A 19,079-nucleotide genomic window follows, 5' to 3' on the forward strand; every position below is an offset into this window, starting at 1 on the left:
AGATTTTTGGTGGAACTTGTAGTGTAGAGTTTTGGTGTAACTTATAGTGCAGTTTTTAAAGAACAAGATTATAGTGCAGTTTGGTTAAGTATTATAGTGCAGAATTTATGTTTGCATAGTATGCAGAAATAGTGTAGCATAGAATGCAGAATCTTGATTAGTATATTATGCAGAATTTTAATTAGCATAGTATGCAGATTTTTGTTTATGTATTTCAAAGTTAGAATTTGTTTAAACATTTCAGTTTTTAAAGAAGCATTCTTTTATTAGAAGTATTAACAAGTATAAGAAAGATAAAGAAAAGAAAGAAAAAGGTCAAGGCCTTAAGTAGATCCCAAAGTCAAGACTTTAGGGATTTTGGCACACAAGGTGCTCGTTAAAATGCCGAGGCATTATATATTAGAAGTATTAAAAGACAACAAGTATTTTACTTTTATCAGTGGCACTGTGCTGGACTCTCAGTTGTCCTTGGGTTGGGCTCCCATAGTCGTCCCTAGGTTTAGATAACCTAGTAGTAACGGCACGACCGACGGTCGACGGTCGACGACCCGAGGGTCGCCAAATGGGTCGGGTCGTTACAATAGTAAACCCTACTAGATTCAGGACCAACTATCTCGGGTCTAGTTAGGGATGCACGCATAGCAAGTACAGTTGTCGGGCCCAAGAAGAAAGTTGATTATTATTTTGAAGTATTAAAGTATAAGTTTTGAAACAAATGAAACAAACTTCACTTATGTTTAGAGTTAGCAAGTTTAGCTTCTTTTAATTCGAAGCATGCAGTATTTTGTGAGTTAGATAGCGCTTACTAAGCAATTTTGCTTATAGTTGCATTTCCTCTTACTACAGATAAAGGAAAGGAAAAGTTATAGCAAAGGAAGGCGACAAGGAGGTGCGGATGGATGTGTGATGCCTGGACTATAGAAACCTTGGGACCTAGCATAAGAATTTATTAAGATTATCATTTATTAAGAATATATTAGATGAGTCATTTAGTCTTCCGCTGCTAGTTAATTATATGTTTTGAGTTCTCCGAGAGTTTTAGGAATTTCTATCAACATGTGAACAAGGTTAGTTAAGATAAGTTAGTAGTCCAGTAGCGCTCCGCCCTCACAGACCAGTAGTGAGGAGGGTGGGGTGTTACAGATATTGTAGAGAACACTACTCTTAACTATTCCTAGTCGAGTATTAATATACAAGAACAATATTAATACGTTGAGACTAGCATGTAGGTCGACGGATGACTTGATCTCACAAGTCATGGATATGAGATATCAGGTTGACACATGGGTATATATTAGAGAATATATACTGAATGACCCGCCATGAGAATGTTTCATGGATCGTTATATGAGTGTCATAAACATTCTCATGTGACTATTGGTAGTCCTTAGACCTGAAGTCACTACGGTTCCCTACATAAGGAGTTGTGTACTTTGGTATCGGCAAACGTCACCTGTAACAAGGTGGATAATAAAGTCGATCACTGGTATGCAATAAATTATGTGGAGGGATATGAGTGATGTAAATGAGATCTATCCCTTCCATATGATGGAAGCGATATCTGTGGGCCCCTTGATTAGTAGGACACAAAGAAAGCATGATCATGCTCAAATGAGTCAATATGAGTTATTGAACTTATTTGATTGAGTGTGTCTACTTAGAGATCAAGAAACACAAAGGTTGATAAGAGGATGACACGGTCTATGCCTCATTGATCAATCTAGATATCAAGGATATAGGGACAAAGTCATACAAGATAATAGCCACGGGCCGGTTAGGTCGGATCTTGACCTTCTCGTCACTTGGGTAGCAATAATGCCTTGCTAGATGTCACTCATTGCTTATGTATCTAAATATTGATTTAGGTACATTACCAACGTTACGAGAACCTATTGGGTCAAACACAAAGAACAAGTAGATTTGGAGATTGGTTCATATGATAAATCATTGGATTAAGTCTTATCCGAACTGGACTTATTGAGTTAGACTCAATTGGATCTAATTGTTGGATTAAGTCCAATTCAAACTAGACTCAAGGAGTTAATTCAAATTATGAAATGTGATTCATTGAATTTGAATTGTATGAGATTAATTGAGTAAGACTCAATTGAATTAGACTTGAGTTAGACTCAAGTGAGGAGACTTGAGTTAAACTCAAGTGAGGATTAATGAGACATTCATTGAATTTCGAAATTCAATGATACATTTGATTCAATTTTCAAAATTGAAATGAGGAGTTATTTGAAATGAGGAGTTATAAGTGTGTGATCCTTAATAGAGTGTAAATGCTCATTAAGGCTATTAATGCTAATTAAGTATTTTCATTAGATAAAAATACTTAAGTGTTTTTCTCTTCATTTTGGCTTAATGCTCTTCATTCTCATTGCTCCTCTCCTCTTGGCCGAAATCCACTCCATAGGTTGCTAGCACAACCTTTCTCCATCTTGTGAGTTTGTGAGACAAACAAATGCTTGTTCGTGTGGATACCATAGAGGCGCGAACGCGAGATCGTGCTAGGATTCGAGCTGTCGGGAGTCCGTGAGCATGCTACAAAGGTATAATCTCTCATGTTCCTATGTAAACTTAGTATATTTTTCTTCTCCCTTTGCATAGATCTTCTGGAGGAAATAGGTTTTTCCGCTGGGCGTTTGCGTGTTTAGCAACCTATTTCCTTACACTGGACTATCTTGAGTGAGGCCGAGAGCTCATGTAATTCTAAAGCTTTGTAAAGTTTTGAAGTCTTAATGAATTCTTGTCCGTTCGGGCAAACTTTATCTTCCTGTATGTTTTTCAACTTCTTTTTTTTTATCATTGCAACTAGTGGCCTTGTCACTCCATTCATCCATGATTAATCTATCCAACCGACCGATCCCTTTTGTATTCAGAGCTTCATTATGATTTTGCAAATCTCCAATTGGCTCAGGGGATGCTTTGAAGAACCATGCCGAACGGTCACTATATTTTAAAGACTTGGTTTTTGAGCAGCCGACACTTGTCTTCTTACTGAGCCAAAGGTTTAAGGTCGTTGCTCGACCGTTTCTGTGATCCCAGGTTTAAGGTCGCCGCTCAACTATGGATGTCGACTCGCGTTTAAGGTCGTCGCTCGACCGTTGATATAGACATCGACCATTGTAGACACGCATTTAAGATCGTCGCTCGATCGTTGATGTAGACATTAACCATTGTAGACACACGTTTAAGGTCGCCGCTCGACCGTTGATGTGGGCACGCGTTTAAGGTCGCCGCTCGATCGTTGGTGAAGTCTCGGGTTTAAGGTCGCCGCTCAACCATTAGTGGAGACAAGAGTTTAACATCGTCGCTCGACGATTTGATGTGGACTCGGGTTTAACGTCGCCGCTCGACGGTTTGTCATAGACTTAGGTTTAAGGTCGCTGCTCGACCGTTGATGGAGACACGCGTTTAAAGTCGCCGCTCGACCATTGATGTGGACACACGTTTAAGGTCACCACATGATCGTTGATGAAATCTCAGATTTAAGGTCGCCGCTCGACCATTGGTGGAGGCAAGAGTTTAACGTCGCCGCTCGACGATTTGATGTGGACTCATGTTTAACGTTACCGCTCGACGATTTGTCGTAGACTCGGATTTAAGGTCTCCGGTCGACCGTTGATGGATTCTCGGATTTAAGGTCGTCGCTCGACCATTGGTGGAGACAAGAGTTTAACGTCACCACTCGACGATTTGATGTGGACTCACATTTAACGTCGTCGCTCGACGGTTTATCGTAGACTCGGGTTTAAGGTTGCTGCTCGACTGTTGGTGAAAACACACGTTTAAGGTTGTCGCTTGACCGTTGATGGAGTCTCGAGTTTAAGGTCGCCACTCAACCGTTGGTGGAGACAAGAGTTTAACGTCACCTCTCGATGATTTGTCGTAGACTCGGATTTAAGGTCACTGCTCGACCGTTGGTGGAGACACGCGTTTAAGGTCACCGCTCAACCGTTGATGGAGTCTCGGGTTTAAGGTCGTCGTTTGATCATTGGTGGAGACAAGAGTTTAACATCACTGCTCGACGATTTATCGTAGACTCGGGTTTAAGGTCGTCGCTCGACCGTTGGTGAAGACACGCGTTTAAGGTCGCCAATCGACCGTTGATGGAGTCTCGGGTTTAAGGTCGCCGCTCGACCATTGGTGGAGACAAGAGTTTAACATCACTGCTCGACGATTTGTCGTAGGCCCAGGTTTAAGGTCGTCGCTCGACCGTTGGTGGATACACACATTTAAGGTCGCCACTCGACCATTGATGGAGTCTTGGGTTTAAGGTCGCCGCTCGACCGTTGGTGGAGACAAGAGTTTAACGTCGTCGCTGGATGATTTGATGTGTCGTTCAGCTCAAAGTATAGAAACCTTATTTTTATTTTTATCCTATATTCAAAGAGGACGCATAAGTACATTACTATTCACTCGCGCACCTCTCATCCGGTCCTGTAGGGCTGGAGATGATTCGCGCTCCATGTCCTCTCAAGATGCCTTCCCTTTTCATTCTCCAAATCCATAGCGATGAAGGTTGTTGCCTCCGCTCGACTGGGGTGCATCTGGACCTCCTCCTTTTCTTCGTATACCAAGGTAGGGGCTTTTTAGTGATCGCGTTTACCTCCAGTCGCGGAGTCTTCCGAGCGCTCCTAGCATCGGACTTGACCATCTTGACGTAACATCGCCAAGCGGCCAGCTGATCGCCCTTGACTTCTCCCACCCGGTCGTCCACTGGAAACTTGATTTTCTGATAGTAGGTGGACACTACCGCCCGGAACTCGTTAAGGGTCGGTCGGCCCAAGATGACGTTGTAGGCCGACGATGCGTCTACCACTATGAAGTTGGTGGTCTGGGTCCTCCTCAATAGCTCTTCTCCCAGCGAGATGGCCAACCTTACTTGGCCGATCAGCAAAACTCATTGCCTGTGAATCCGTAAAGCAGGGTCATCATGGGCAGCAGCTCGCTTTGATCAATCTACAGTTGATCGAATGCCTTTTTGAAGATGATGTTTACCGAACTTCCCATGTCGACAAAAGTATGGTGAATGGTGTAGTTGGCTATCACCGCTCGGATGATCAGAGCATCATCATGAGGGATCTCTACTCCCTCCAAGTCTCTAGGATCGAAGTTGATCTCCGGTCCCTCGGCCCTTTCCCTGTTGCATCCAACAGCGTGGATCTCGAGTCGTCGAGCATTTGATTTTCTGGCTCGATTGGAATCACCGTCGGTCGGGCCACCAGTGATCATGCCAATTTCTCCTCGAGCAGCATTGCTTCTATTTTCTTCCTCCCAGGCGGAAGACCTGTTTCGCTCAGCCGAGATCCTGGAGGGATCAACGTTTTCCCTCCGATGTTGTTGATGGTGTCGCTCGACCAACTCTCTTTCATCCTCTTGCCGCCCGATGGATCGGTGTCGATCTCGCCGATCAGGAGATGGAGAACAATAGCTAGGGGTGAGCAGTTAACCCGCCAAACCGACCAACCCGCTTATACTGACCCGAACCGAATCGAAAAAAATCCACCGGATATAGGGTCGGATGTAGGGTCCTAATATTACATTATCCGATCTAGTAGAGTCGGATAGTTTTTTATCCCAATAACCGAACCAATCCGATCCACGATCACCCCTACTTGTAGCAACTACTGTCGATAAGTTGTTACACGTTGTAGTAACTACTGCGGATAAACTACTACACATTGTAGTAGCTACTGCCGATAAGCTGCTACGCTACACGTTGTAGTAGCTAATGACGATTAGCTACTATAACGTGTAATGAGTAATGTCTATTATCATTTTAAAATATTTTATTTTTTATTATTTTATATTTATATTTTATATTTCATTGGATTTCGGGTCGGATATCTAAATAACTAACAACCCGTCGGATATCTGATACATAATAACCGCCGGATATAGGGTCGGATGTAGGTCATGATATTTTATTATCTGATCTAATAGGGCCGGATAATTTTTTATCCTAATAACCGAACCAACCTGATCCGTGATCACCCCTAACGACAGCGATATCCTCTGGGTGTCGGTCAGCTCACTATCGGCGTCAGACCGTAGTAGTCTCGTGTATTGTGTGTCGTCGACTGATGAAAGGAGCAAAACATTGACGTCCATACCTTACCTCTTGACGCCTTCTGCCGAGCGGCAGGCACATGTTGCATAGCATGCGTCCGAGCCTCCTGGTGTGGCCATGCTGCCTCCACTTTTGGCCCCCTAGGCAGTTGGTGGTTATTCGTCTGACACCGCTCGGGTGCTAGTGGAGGCTCGGCCGATGCTTTCTTCTTCCTTGCCGCTTGGACTTCTTCTATATTTATGTACTCGTTGGTCTTTCTGAGCAGGTGGTTAAAGTCCATGGACGGCTTCCTGATGACTGACCGGAAGAATTCTCCCTCGATGAGCCCTTAAATGAAGGCATTCATTATGGTCTCGGATAAGACCGATGGGATGTCCATTGCCACCTTATTGAAACGTTGGATGTAGGCTTAGAGTGTTTCCTTCTATCCTTGCATCATGAAGAAGAGGCTGACGCTCATCTTCTGATAGCGTCGGCTGCTGGTGAACTGATGTAAGAAGGTAGCCCGGAAGTCTTTGAAGCTGCGTATATATCCGTCTAATAGTCTTCGGAACCATCTTTGCGTCGACCCGGAAAGGGTTGTGAGGAAGACTCGACACTTCACCCCATCTGTGTACTGGTGAAGTGTGTCCGCATTGTCAAACTTATCCAGATGATCGTCTAGATCAGTCGACCCATTGTACTCTCCGATCGCCAATGGAGTATAATGCCTTGGCAGGGGGTCTTGCAAGCTTCCCTCGGAGAACTGTCAGTTGATCCGTTCGAGCGACGCGGTGCCTCGAGGCGCCTTGCCTTTTCGTACGTCCCGAATGAGAGCGTCATCTGAGAATGATCCCCTCTCTTGATTCACCTGGGCTATCTTTGAGGGGGTTTGGAATAGGTCACGATGGAAGGGGATTGGCACGGGTGGCGCTTCCCCTGGCGTGCCGGTCGGCCTTCTATTCTGTCCCCATACAGAGAGCTGTTCTGCTCGGTCTTCATGCCCCGCTTGTCCTGCTACCGATGTCACGGGCTGCGAGGTTAGTCGATCGGTTAACACTTGTTGTTGTTGCTTGATCATTTTTACCGTTCGGGCTTGCACGAGCATGTTGAGCTCTTCTTGGGTGAGTGTCACGGTGGTTAGTCGTCCAGCGTCCTCCATCTTCTCGGTTCGGATGCAGGTTACGTTCCCACAGACGACGCCAATATGATCCTATCGGGAATATGAGAAGATAGAACTACCAATGACGTGGCTGGAATACTGACCGAGTTGTCATGACCCGAAGGGTGAGCTGTCTTATGTGTTGACCAACTTATCAAAAGTTCTCTGGTCAACGCTACCTGTAGACAGCGACCAGGTTATCCCGATCCTTGACAGCCTGATGCTCGAGGCAGGTCCCAATAATATATAAGAAACATGCCAAATGAATAGTGGAACGATAAAGTAAATAAAGGATGAGTACGGTGACATACCCTGGCCCGACGCGGGAGGGGGGGGACACCCTATGGTAGATCGATGAACGGGTCGTAACGCTTGGCCCATAGTAGCGGGCAGAGATGATAAGTTGTCTCAGGTTAGCCTTCTTTGATATAAAATATAATGATGAATAGGAATATCATATGTAAAAGGGGGAGCGATAATCTCCCAGTACCTTAGCCTGCGGGGATGGGACTTTTTATATAGCTTGAGGGATCGGACTGGATGAAGAACTGAGTCGACGCAGAACTGGGGGTAATACAAGGCCGGAGGTCCTACGGAGCCAAGGAGTAGGAACATATTAGCGGCTCGAAGGTCTGAACTACATCGGCTAGCAAGTCGAACACCATCTCGACTCGAAGACCCGAGCAAACAAATAGTACGAAGCCTAAGTACTTAAGCGGTGGCTGCCCGGATGGTGATGGCGGTCGCTGGGGGCGACAGTGGCACCGACACTCGCGGGAGGCGACGACTGCAGGAGGAGGCGATGGCGGCCGCTAGAGGAGGCGGCAACTGTTGCTGGAGATGGCGGCTTCGGCCGCGGGAGGAGGCAGCGATCGCGGGAGGTGGCAGCGCCCGCTGGAGATAGCGGTGGTGGCCGCGGGAGGAGGAGGCAGCGCCCGCTGGAGGAGGTGGCGGCGGTTGTCAGGGTATGGGTTTTTCGGTGAATCTAGCAGCAAGGGTGTAAGTCCGGCCATGAGGACAACCAACAAGGCTGTCAGTGTGAAGGGGGAGGCGGTGCCTCCTTGACGGGCACTGGCGTTGTCTGGAAGAGGAGCTGCGGCGTGCGGCGCTTGCTGGCTAGGGGGAAGAGGCAGCAACAGCGATGTCATCTGCTAGTGAGGCGGCTGCCGCTGAAAGGGACGACAGAAGTCGCTGCGAAGGTAACGCCAACTTGTGAGGTAGCGTCTGCTTGCATTAGGCGGCAGCGACGGTCGCGGGAGGCCTCAGTGGGGAGAAGGGAGGAGAAGGAGGCCTTCCTCTCCTCTTCCTCATGGCAATGAGAGCCTCCGGTGAGGTGGTGTGGCTACGTCAGTGTCGAACCAGGGAAGGAGTCTCTGACATTGGCCCTCTGACGCTCAAGTCAGTCACCGGCGATGAGGAATGAAGCGGAGCAACAAGAATTGTAACACAAACAATGAATATCGCATACCTCCACCGATGCTTGGACCTCCCTTTATATATAGCTCCTATAGTGCGCATGCACGCTTCCCAAGATGGGCACGCTTCCCAAGATGGGCACGCTTCCCCAAGTTTCACTGAAAAGACTCGTCGGTAAAGTGTCCCTAACACAGTACTTTAACAGGCCGAGCATATCTCTGAAGTGATAATTGAAGCTTCCGCCATACGATCCTTTGTCTGACCATGTCGCCTGTCAGCGACACTAGCTCCCAAAAGGATGTCAAAAGATAGCTTACTGTGTCAGTTGTTGGGTCGAGCGGGATAGCTGCTCGGTCGGTAGTCCACTGTCCGCTTGCTCTGTTGCTGGGCCTAGCACGATAGCCGCTCGATCGGAAGTCCACCGTCCGCGTGCTCGGCTGATGTCGAGTTTGCTGCTTGGCCGAGCAAAAGAGCCACTCGGTCCGATTTCTGCATACCACTCCCTTTGTCGTCCTCTTATTTGATGAGCGTCGGGTGCTCGGCTCATAGCCGAGTCAAAGGTGATATCGGATCGGGTCTTTTCTCTTCTCGATCGGGGCATGCTCGTCCGATCGACAAATGACTTCTAAGTGTTGACCGTCTTGACTTTGACCTTCATGTGGTAACTATCCTCCGAGGAATGAGGCCCCTCCTCATCATCACATCCAAAAAAAATAAAATAATATACTACATAAATCCTTAATAAATACATTTACTAATGGATTATATATATATATATATATATAATTTAAATATTCAAATTTCACTCGATTAATTCTGAAAATAGACAATTTTTCTCCTAATTCGTCTACTAGTAAATCTGAAGAATAGTACATATAAACTCCCGGAAAAAGATGAATATATATTGTATAAACATTTTAAGCCGCGGAAATTCATAAACTCATTGTAATTTTTCTTTAGCACTTGACCTAACATCTGCATTGTAAATTTTTTTTTTTTTTACTTTAAAGTTACCAAATTTTCACTAACCAATGCACTTATTACAAAATAGATCTTCTATCATTAGTAAATCTTACCCAATCAACATTGACATATGCTTCTCAAATGATTATTGTTTGGTTTCCTTGGGGTAGTACAATGATTGATTGAGATATGATATGTTTTCATATTAGATTTTGAAGTCAAAATTTCATATGTTTGAATATGGCTTCTCTCTTATCTTAGTCATGTACTAATATACTTCTTTCGTACCAAAAGATGAAAATTGAGATAGTTGAATTTTATTAAAATAATTTCATTGGCTCTCAAAATATTATAAATAATACTAAATGAGAGTGTGATATATCTAAAATCTATTTTATCAGATCTTCTAAAATGGATCAAATTTAGTGCTACAATATTTTATAGGACTATATTTTATAATAAATACATAATGAAAACGGATAGACTCAATAATCCTTAAGAGTGCTACAATATTTATTTAAAATAACTTTCTGAATTATTAAAATTTGGACAAAACATATTAGATAGTTTAAAAGACTTAAATCTTTAAAATAAAAATAAAAAATATAGATAACTTCAATGGATCACTAAGAGAGTAATATAAATTTAAAATATTTCAGATCAATGAACACTTTTAGATATGATACGATATATAGTAATAGAATCTGATCAAGGGGATGCGATAATCAATAGTCAAAGGGACATGATAGTCAGTAGTAAAGGGGGTGCGGCAGTCAGCAGTCAAAGAGACGTGACAGTTAGAAATCAATGAGACGTGGAAGTTAGAACTCAAGGGGATGTGACTGTCAAAAGATAAGAAGATGTGGTAGTCGATATATGGAGTGAACCCACCCGAAGCCATTCGGTATATGAAGCCAGAGAGGAGTCTATCGGTCGGGAAACCAGGGCTATGGAAGGAAGCGCGGTCAGGACCAAACCCGACCTGACTTTATCGATCAAGGGTTGTCAAGCTGGCCACGTGAGTAAACTTATCACCCTCGGTGGGATCAGAATCATAAAGGCTGGCAGAAGGGGCTCGACTGTTCACCAACACCCAACCAACCAATCGGAGTTGTTTCAATCGCACCCTGACAAGATAGAAGGCACTACGTGACAATAGATCAGGGAATCGTAACTACTTGTCAGGAAATATCTGCTATGTGTCTGGGAATATTCTAGCGGTTAGGATCATCTGCAAGCGAAACCTTCCTCCCGTCTATAGGAGAAGGTCATGTGTCATCCATCATTCGACAAGTCATGACATCCGACATCCTTTGACAAGGGTCAGTCTCCAAAAGGTAAGTATTATCATACAAAAGGGGCGTCCTTTCTCTTGCGCAGATACGCTCACTCGCACACTTATATACTTTTCTTCTTCCTTCGTACACTGTTCTTTCGGGGAAAAAGTACCTGACTTAAGCGTTGGAGGACCTGTTCCGGGGACTTTTTCTCTGATTCTTGGTCTCTAACTCTCTGTGTGCTTGTCTGAGTGTGTGCAGGGGTCTGGTACCGCCGACGTAGGCCCAACAGTTCTCCAAGGCCACGTGGTGGTTCGTTATTTGAAACCCGTGTGACCGCCACATCACAGTCTCCTCTCCGTCAATGTCAACGATACTTCATCCAATTTTCGTCTGACTTAAACTCCGGATAAGATCAAAATATATGCTAAAGTGTTTGATGAAATATTCAAATAAGTCAAAATCAATTCAACGCTTTAAGTAACAAACTTAGACTCATATTTGAGTATTATTTAAAATTGAGAGAGGATGAATTATAAATTAGCAGACACAAAATTACTTGAATTATGCATTACTAATCTAGATTATTAACCCAAAATAATAATAATAATAATAATAATAATAGAAACAAATATAAACCCAAGGCCGCCCATGTCTGTGTTGTTTGGACGTAGTCACGTAGGAGAGGAGGAGCGACTCCACGTGGCTCAGCTTCATCCGCCAACGCTTCATGGCCAATTGGCCACAGACTGTGACGGTTACATTCCGCGGGTCACACAGCCGCCACATCAACCACCGGAAGAATTTTTAATTAATCGCGCGATTTATGTGATCCAAAACCAAACGACGTACGGATGCGCCTGGCGGCTACCTCTGATCCACACCAATCTATCTATCTCCTGGTGGCTGTGGCTATGGCTAAGGTATATAGAATTATAGATCATGTCCGCCAAAGAGAACCTTAGACGACGAGCACAATTGTCCACTACACCAGCAGCGATCGATGGACGACGTGTGGTCGTGGATCTCCTCTCTCCCTGATCCTTCTCAATGGCCTTCGACTCCCCCCTCGCTCACCCTCGCCTCGTCCGCCGACGGCAGGTCTATCTGCCTCTCTGCCGACCGCACCGCCGGCTCCGACTCCGAGGCGCTTCTCACTTTCTCCCTCACCCTCCACGGCTTCCACCCCATCGGCCTCTCCCGCACCCTCTGGCTTTCCGACCCTGTCACTCCCTCCTCCCCTCACATCTCTCTCCTCCTCCAGCTCCTCGCCGAGTCCATCTCCACGTCGACGTCGTCGTTCCCACTCCCCGCGACGAAACTCGAGGAGGAACTCGTCGCCCTTGGCGGCGATGAGGACGACGAGCAGGCTGCGTCTTTCCTCTGCCTCGTTCTGCTTATCCGCCTCTTCTGGCTCTGCGCCACCGAGGCCCCTGCTGACGCCGGCTTCCTCTTCTTCCGCTCGCTCGACGGCCCACTGGAGCGGACCCTCGCCGGAATCCGACTCGCCCTGGGCAGAGTCCTCCTCGCGCTCGGGCCAGATGCCGAGGGTCGGCTCATGCGCTCGCTCGGCTACATGCTGTGCAAGTGGTGCATCCTCCGCGAGCTGCAGGGCGGCGGCGGCCCAGCCGGGTGCTGCCCTTCGTACGCGGCCGAGAGGCACGGGCTATGGGTGTTGAAGGGGTTCGCGCCGGTGCCGGCCATGGCCCGGTACGGGGGATCCACGTCCACCGGCGGCCAGAGCCTGGAGGCGAAGGACTCGGTGCTGCGCTACGCGCTGGCTCACCAGCAGCTGGAAGCGGTGGTCCAGTTGGAGTACACGGTGTGTCTGCGGGACCCGCGGTTCATCCGAGTGAGCGTCCGGGTCGACAACGTGCGCCTCCACGTGGTCCGGCTCCGGTTCGGGCGGCGCAAGGATGAGGTGGGGAAAGAGGAGCAGGAGGTGGATGCGGAGCTGCACTTCCCGTCGCGGGCTCGGGTGTGGGTGGGGCCGGAGCTGGGGGCGAGCTACGCGACGGGGCCCAGCCTGGGGCGGTCGAGCGGGAACCCAGAGCGGGAGCTGGAGGCTGCCCGGACGCTGAAGGGGCGGTTCGGGGGCGGGAAGGCGGCGGGGGTAAAGGCCACGGCGCGGACGGCCACAAGGGCGCGGGGGCGAAGCTGGCGGTGGGAACAGGAGGCGGAGGGCGGGGTGGGAGTGTTCGAGGGAGTCCTGTGCGACGGGGCGACGGGGGCTGAGGTGGCGGAGTGGAGACCGGGCGGCGGGGGAGGGGATCCGAGGGGAGGGATGCGGAGGAGGTACAGCGGATGGGGGAGGGCGTTCAGCAAGGGGGGAGGAGTGGTGGTTGCTGGCGATGAGTTGGCGGAGGCGGTCGAGTGGAGGGTGGGGCGGGAGATGGAGGGGCGCGTGGTACGGTGGCGGGTGGGAGGAAGAGTGTGGGTGAGCTACTTCGCAAACGAGATGAAGACCGGCTACTATGACACCAGGAGCGTGGAATGGAGGGAGGAGGTGGAATTGGCCTTCGTCGCCGCCTGAGTTGCAATTACCAGTCTCCCTGATGCAATCAAGATTTATCCCTTCTTTTGCTGAAAATAAATGGTTAAGTTGCTGGTAAATGTTATCCCACCTACAAATTTTAAGAAACTTTTATCTTAAATCATATTTGATATGATGTATAAAGATAGAGTCCAATAAAATCATATAATCAATAGTCAAGGAGACGTGACAACTAATAATCAAAGTGACGTGGTAGTCAAAAGTCAAAAGGACGTAGCAGTCAACAATCAAAGGAATGCGGGAGTCAAACCACCTCGCATCATCAGCCGTATAATTCCTGGTTAAGCACAAGCAGGGGCAGGTCTCGAGATCTTAGACATAACACGCAGTCTAGACTAGTTCTTGGCTTGGCCCCGACTGATTGGGTTTCCCCAGCTTGGGCTTTGTAGATGGTTTTGTTGCTTTTGCTAAGACAACTCCCGACTGGCTTTTCAACGGTCACATCGTTACTTCATCAAGGCTCAATCTTGGTGGTGCCTCTAAGCGGTCATTCCGAACTATCTGTAGCTAAACCTGGACGACAACAACAATGTTAGGGAATCGTAACCTGCTGACAGAGAATAACTATCATACGTCAAGGAATATTTCATTGGTCTACTATTACTTGAAAGTAGAACCTTCCTTCCATCAATAGGAGGCCGCCATATATCCTCTCTTACTCGACAGATCCTGACACCTAACATTCTCTGACAATAGTCAGACTCTAGTGGTATGTAGTGTCATATAAAAAGGGAGGTCATCTTCCTTGGCCAGGTACGCACACATACACACTCATCTTAAACGGTTCTTTTTCCATAGTATACTGTTATTCCGCGGAAAAGGGACCTGACTTGAGCGTCAGAGGGCCTGCGCCAGGGATTTTTTCCCTGGTTTCTGGTCTCTAATGCTCCGAATGCTTGTCTGAGTTCGTGCAGAGTTTAAGTACCACCAGTCCTCATACTATAGACCTTGGGGTTCCATGTGAGAGTTAGCTTTTGAGACGTACATACCCAAGGTGCGTCAAAGTTGCCTCTCCATCAACACCAAAGGCATCTATGTCGGCCTCCGTCTGATTCAGATTTCGGACAGGATCAATTTGGCGCCGTTTGTGGGAATTTTCTCCACCTGTTTTGGAATGTGATAATGGAGAATAGTGGTAAAATCAATGTCACTGTGACAGTCGGAGAGTATGAATTGTTCAAAGAAGCCAAGAGGCGAGTGGCTTCCAAAAAGCACACCACCGCTTCACAACCACATAGGCTGCATGCAGTTTCAAAGGACCAGACCCACCCTTCAGACAGGGGGTCTAAGAGGAAACAGCCTAAGGATTTCCCTCGAGCCTTCTATCGTGACCCATGACTAGATTATTACAACAAGAAGGAGCAGCACCAGGCCTTCTCGGCCGAGAGTTCCCCACCCAAAGATTCAAAAAAGGGGAAAACCATAGTTGTCAGGGAGGAGCTGAAGGAGTTGCTTGAGGAATTGTAAGTACCTTTCTCTTTGAGGGTGTTCGAGGAGAAACTGCCGAAGGGGTATAAGCCCCTAGCTATTGGAGAGTATAACGATAGCAAGGATCTAGAGGATCACCTTCGCAAATTTCAGAATGTTGTGCTATTATACCAGTACAGCAACACCATTAAGTGCTGAGTGTTTTTAAACACTCTATCTGGCTCGGTACAAAAGTGGTTCAACGGATTGTCTATTGGATACATCACCTATTTTCAGGATTTCAAGAATGCCTGTCTACACCATTTCACCAGTAGCAGGAAATATCAGAAGACTAACCATTATCTATTCGCGCTCAGGCAAGGGTCTGTAGAGCCCCTCAGGGCCTATATAAAATGCTTCAACAATGTAACCCAGGACGTCCCCTCCACTACCTCGGATATCTTGATGAGTGCCTTCTCTCATGGTCTGGTAGAAGGGGAGTTCTTCCGAGCTCTCATTCAAGAGCCTATGAAGAATTTTGATGAAATGTTAGGGAAAGCAGCAAGTTACACTAATGTAGAGGAAGCCCAAGCAGCTAGGAGGAAGGTAGACAGAGCACCTACTCCTGTCAACAAGTCAGAGAAAAGGCCGCCACAACCTCCCGCTCAACCCTTGGCCCGATCCAAGGATTCCCAATCGGGATTTTCGCCCGGTCATGAATCTAGGGTGGCGCAACGAGTCGAAGCAGTCCAAGCTCCTAAACCCGGCCAGTGGGGGGCCTTATTATTATACCTATCATAGGTTCCACACCCAGTACACGGGATATTATGTCCGGTTCGCCCGTGATTCTCGGTGGGCAGCCGAACATAGCATGCCTCCACCCGAGATCGCGCCTAAACTCCAGAGGATGTTGGACAATCCGCTTACCGCCGCAAGACAACCAAGAAAGCCCCTGCCTGAGAGTGGAAGTCAGGGTAGTCAGCAGGTCGGCCGAGGTAAGGAGCCGATGGAATCCCCTGAGGAGGAGAATAGGGGAAATATCGTCATCCGAGAAATCGACATGATCTCTGGGGGCCCACGGATGGAGACTCCGCTAGAGCCTAGAAGTCTCATGAATGCCGCTTAGAGATACACACGATAAGTTGCACCTAGGAACAAGCTGCAGGTCCCTCAATCAGCTTCGGACCGCAAGACTTGGAGGGAGTGGAGCTCTCCCATGATGATGCCCTCATAATCAAAGTTGTCATCGCCAATAGTCGTGTGGACAGATTAGAATTCCACCTATTAAGTGTGTTACCTCAAGAAGTTAACAGAATTGGCACCTACGGATCAGCCAAAGAACTCTGAGAGAAATTCCTGAAGTTGCATGAAGGGACCTCAGATACCAAACTTGCAAGATAGGACCTACTCTAGAACCAACTTAGCAACCTCAGAATGGAAAAAGAAGAATCAATAGCTCATCTACACACAAGGATCAAGAAGTTGATCACTGGACTCATGAATCTCAAAGAAATGATAATAAATCAAGACTCACTAAGGTATTTACTATTAGAACCCCGTGATAATTTTGATGTGGTCAACCAAGTTACAGTTAGGTCCTGTTGTATTTGAACCTTGTGTCTAAGTGTGCAGGAGTTTAGGATACAAGAAGTCAAGCGGAAGACGTAGCTAGCGAGAAGAATGGCACGGGAAGGGAGCCGACGAACTCGGTGCATCCGAGCAACGAGATGCTACAGAAAAGTACATCGACGGAGGAGAATGACATGTGCGACATTCCAAGCGACGAGAAGCCGGAGCGGAAGTTTGCTCAAGGAGAAGGCCAGAAAATGAGTTTGGGTGAACTCTATTTCGGCTGGCCAAAATCACCCAAGCATAAGAGCCAGAGAAAGAGAGTGAAGCACAGCTGGGGACACATGGTTTCGTGGTCGAAAGGTCCAGGGTTCGATCCTCGGGGTGTCATTGCCTGGGGTTAGCGTCCCGGCTATGCGCTTTCAGCTGTGTACCTGCATTTACCTCCCTCCATATCCGTGGGACCGGCTCTAGGGGGGCCGCTGATGTGGCGGTTCCACAGAGAAAGAGAGTGAAGCTCCGTAGCTGCTGAAGCCTTCTATTGGAAGGCGCCTTCAAGCACTTGAAGGCACCTTCAAGCCTTCATGGAAGGCACCTTCAATGTGCATGGAAGGCACATGAAAGGCGCCTTCCAGCCCCATGGAAGACACCTTCAACCAGGCAAATTTTGCCATTGGCAGTGGATAAACTTTTATCCACTGGCGCCTCACTGGAGGTGCCTTCCAGCTCTATGGAAGGCGTCTTCCAACCATGGATAAGATTTTTTAGGGGCTATAAAAGGACACCCGGACATAGGAAATAGACAAAAACTGTCACGCCCCAAGTAGTCCCTGTTAGAAGAAATTTCGACAGTATCTCCCTTGTACGGGTGACAATATGAAACTTGACTACATTAATCCAGATACCTCAGCCAACACGGCTGGAACATATGTATAATAACAATGAAAATAATCAAACACCCACGTAGTTTAATAGTAAAACATTAACCTAAGCAACGATAAGATAATCATTTCAAATAACCTACTCAACTACACCTGATCCGGTGGTAAGGCCGGAGGACCCTCATGAGGGAAATGTCAACGACGCGTGGAGATCAACAGTCAAAGGGGGGGGTCAATCCCATGGGTTCGGTGAGCGGGCGGGACAGGCCGAGCACTAAGCAATGATTTTCACCCGAGAGAGTAACCAGCTGGCCGTGAGCTCAAATTTCTAAGGGAAAAAGATCATATGGCCGAGCGGATAGTCCGCTCGGATCATATGATCGAGCGGATAGTCCGCTCAGCCGCATTGCGAATCAAGAGTGAAGGCCGAGCGGTTTTCCGCTCGGCCAGGGTTTCAGGCGACACGAGCCGAGCAGGCGAACGACCCTCAACCTGCCCGGACGGACGACCACCTATGCCGGACCAGAGACGAATGCTCTGGGCGAGTGGCTTGATGGTCGATCTGAGAAGAGGAAGTCAAAGAGTAGAGTACAGTGTGAACGCCATTTCAGTGACCCCTGTTGCTGACAACAGGCATGTTCGAAGACCATACCATACTCAGTATGGTACGATCGAATGTTCTACTGTCCCATCAAGGAGACGCTCAGACTGTAGCGGTATGGAGTCAGACATGCTCTTCTGACAAGCCCATGCTGCGGTATGGGATATGACACGAGTACACCTCGGTTTGTGTTCACCAAGTTCTCGTGGCTCTATATAAAGGCCATTAGACTTCACCGGAGGTATGCAATCAAGAATCCCTAGAGCCACTTTCTTACTGTTCATCTTTCTGACTTGAGCATCGGAGGGTCGTCGCCGGGAACCCTTTCCCGGCCCGACTTCTTTGCAGGTTCGCCGGAGCTCCACACGACCAGTCGAAGATCTACGTCAGCAACCGGAGAGCGCCACGTGCCCAGCGTCCGTTGATTCAACTTTTGGACAGGATCAGTAAATAAATAAAAAATGTATTGAGAAAAATATTTTGAAAAATCTTGAAACTAATAATGTTATAGACAATTTTATAAATAGAAATGTAAGAAGAAATCGTTTAAATGAATTATATATTATTAAAAATTTATTTTAGATTTGATCCTGTTCGAATGCTGACTCAACGGACGCTGGGCATGTGGCGCTCTCCGATTTGCTGATATAGATCTCCGGCTAGTCGTACGAAACTCCGGCGAACCTGCACAGAAGTCGGGCCGGGAAGGGGTTCCCGGCGGCGACCCTCCGACGCTCAAGTCAGGCAAGCAAGTGGTGAAAAAAGTGGCTCCAAGGTTGTATATCGCGTACCTCCGGCGAAGTATGAGGCTCTTTATATATAGCGGTGAAAGAGCTCCTACATGCCCACCAAGGCGCCTACGTGTCCGTAGCACATACCTCGGTATGTGTCTGTCAGAAAGCTTACCTGACGCCATACTACTGCAGTCCGCGCATGTCTTCGATGGGACAACAGAACACCCCGTTGTCAGACTTGGAATATGGCCTAGCCATAGGACTGGACAGCTGTCATAAGATGTTCTTGTCCTTCTCTACCTACCACAGGCCGAGGCATCCGGCAGGCCGACCGGACGGGGAGTTTGTCCGACCAGCCCTCAACTTATGCGCCGGCCGGACGGCGCTCACATCGCGTCCGTCCGGCCAGCCCTTGGCCTCAATATGCTGGGGACATTTTTGGTAGGGTGCTATGTAG

The 19,079-nt window shown here is 47.6% G+C and overlaps 1 protein-coding gene across 1 annotated transcript; it reads left to right on the forward strand.

Moving 5' to 3' along the window:
• Positions 1-11,794: 11,794 nt before the first annotated feature.
• Positions 11,795-13,548, forward strand: LOC122032320. The gene has a single exon (XM_042591601.1). The coding sequence runs from the start codon at positions 11,880-11,882 to the stop codon at positions 13,407-13,409; it is 1,530 nt and encodes a 509-aa protein (XP_042447535.1). The 5' UTR covers positions 11,795-11,879; the 3' UTR covers positions 13,410-13,548.
• Positions 13,549-19,079: the final 5,531 nt, after the last annotated feature.

The sequence above is a fragment of the Zingiber officinale genome, chromosome 11A, assembly GCF_018446385.1.
Source record: "Zingiber officinale cultivar Zhangliang chromosome 11A, Zo_v1.1, whole genome shotgun sequence".
In the NCBI taxonomy this organism is placed as follows: Eukaryota; Viridiplantae; Streptophyta; class Magnoliopsida; order Zingiberales; family Zingiberaceae; genus Zingiber; species Zingiber officinale.

Excerpts from the sequence above, each read along its gene's own strand:
- LOC122032320 (XM_042591601.1), top strand. The coding sequence starts at position 11,880 with ATGGACGACGTGTGGTCGTGGATCTCCTCTCTCCCTGATCCTTCTCAA.